Here is a 1,418-nt window from a genome sequence, read left to right as displayed (position 1 = left end):
TGCCTCCCCCCTCCAGCACCAGGCCGTGGGATCCTCTCAACGACCTGATCCAGTTTGAGAAAGACGGCTGCATCCAGACCAAGGTCCGACACCGCACCCCCATGGTACGTTCTGGCAGTCTTATTAGTCTGAGTAACCAGGGCCCGCGGCGCGACAATTGCAAGTGCCAGGTATGTTGATGATGTCAACGCTTCTGAACGCATCCCATCGCCTCAGCCGCCGCTCATGCTGCAGCCACGGCCATGCTGCCACTGTCACCGCCGTCGCCCCCTTGTGCTCCGGCTGTCTCTCTGCACTTCTGTTGCTTCTCTCTCTGTGTTTTGCCCTTTGACCTGTGTTTTATATGAGGGGCGGGTGAAGTTGTTCAAACTGGTCTCAACCGTCATTGGTTAATGACGTCCAACCATTTGATCTGTTACTGTAAAGAATCTAATTAGTCCCAGACGGTCACCTGGTCACACCATGACACTACACGCTCTAGAACAGTAGGTGGCAGTATGTGCCTAAATGTGTCAGGTCATTAGGAATGAGGAAAACAAAGACCACAGACGGACGTAGACTGGTCTGGGTTTTTACCAAATGAAGAAGAGCAACTTCATCATCTTCATCTTCATCATCATCTTCATCATCTTCTTCATCATCATCTTCCTCACTTGCCTGCTTGTCTTTGTTACTCGTCTCTGTCTCTGATCATGGAGCTGCTCGTCTGCTTTGCTGATGTGTGTGTGGTTTGCATGTCTTTATGGTGTGTGTGTGTGTGTGTGTGTGTGTGTGTTGTAACTGTTGATGAAACTCACACTGTCACACGTTTGTTATTTAATCTTCTGTTTTCTTTGTTCTCACAGTATTTTATTAATGTTCATCTAAAGTCTGTGACTGATTATTGAACATGTGTGTGTGTGTGCGCGTGTGTGATGGTGTGTTGGTGTGTTTGTGTGTTGGTGTGTGTGTGTGTTCTAGGTAACGGTGCCAAAGAGGAAACATAAAAGTGACGCTGCCAAAAGCCCAGAGAGCGGCTGCTCGTCACCTGAACCCGACCGTCACGACTCGTCTGGAAGTGAACGTGAGTCGTTAAAACACGTCGTACTCCTTCAGTACTTCAACCAAGTATCTTAGTAATATTTGGTGTATAAGAAGTAAAGTATGGTAAGAATTAGCCAGAGCGTAAAAAAGGGACTGTCCTCCGTCCTCTGTAGTTTCTTTAGTTGTTGTTCTTCCTGACGTTTCATCTTGACCTTTCGTCCTGACCTTTATTCCCGACCTTTCGTCCTGACCTTTCGCCCTGACCTTTCACTTCGTTGACTGTGGACATGAACTCTGTTGCAGGACACAAAAGTAAACTCAGCAGTCGGCTGAGGAAGAAGGGCGCCGACCTCAGTGAACTTCAAAGTGCCATCGACTCCATCAAGAAGACGCAG

General features: G+C 48.0%; 1 protein-coding gene across 1 annotated transcript in view; it reads left to right on the top strand.

The window, feature by feature from the left end:
- LOC103383056 (oxysterol binding protein-like 8) overlaps positions 1 to 1,418 on the top strand; it is a 15,994-nt gene that overhangs the window by 13,268 nt on the left and 1,308 nt on the right. The window contains exons 18-20 of the mRNA XM_017034625.2: positions 17 to 104; positions 961 to 1,063; positions 1,327 to 1,414. Of these exons, the coding sequence (XP_016890114.1) occupies positions 17 to 104; positions 961 to 1,063; positions 1,327 to 1,414 (279 nt within the window). The remainder of the gene's footprint in view (positions 1 to 16; positions 105 to 960; positions 1,064 to 1,326; positions 1,415 to 1,418) is intronic.

The sequence above is a fragment of the Cynoglossus semilaevis genome, chromosome 8 (assembly GCF_000523025.1).
Source record: "Cynoglossus semilaevis isolate Cse_v1.0 chromosome 8, Cse_v1.0, whole genome shotgun sequence".
Lineage (NCBI taxonomy): Eukaryota > Metazoa > Chordata > Actinopteri > Pleuronectiformes > Cynoglossidae > Cynoglossus > Cynoglossus semilaevis.
This window is presented reverse-complemented; position numbering and strand designations above follow the sequence as displayed.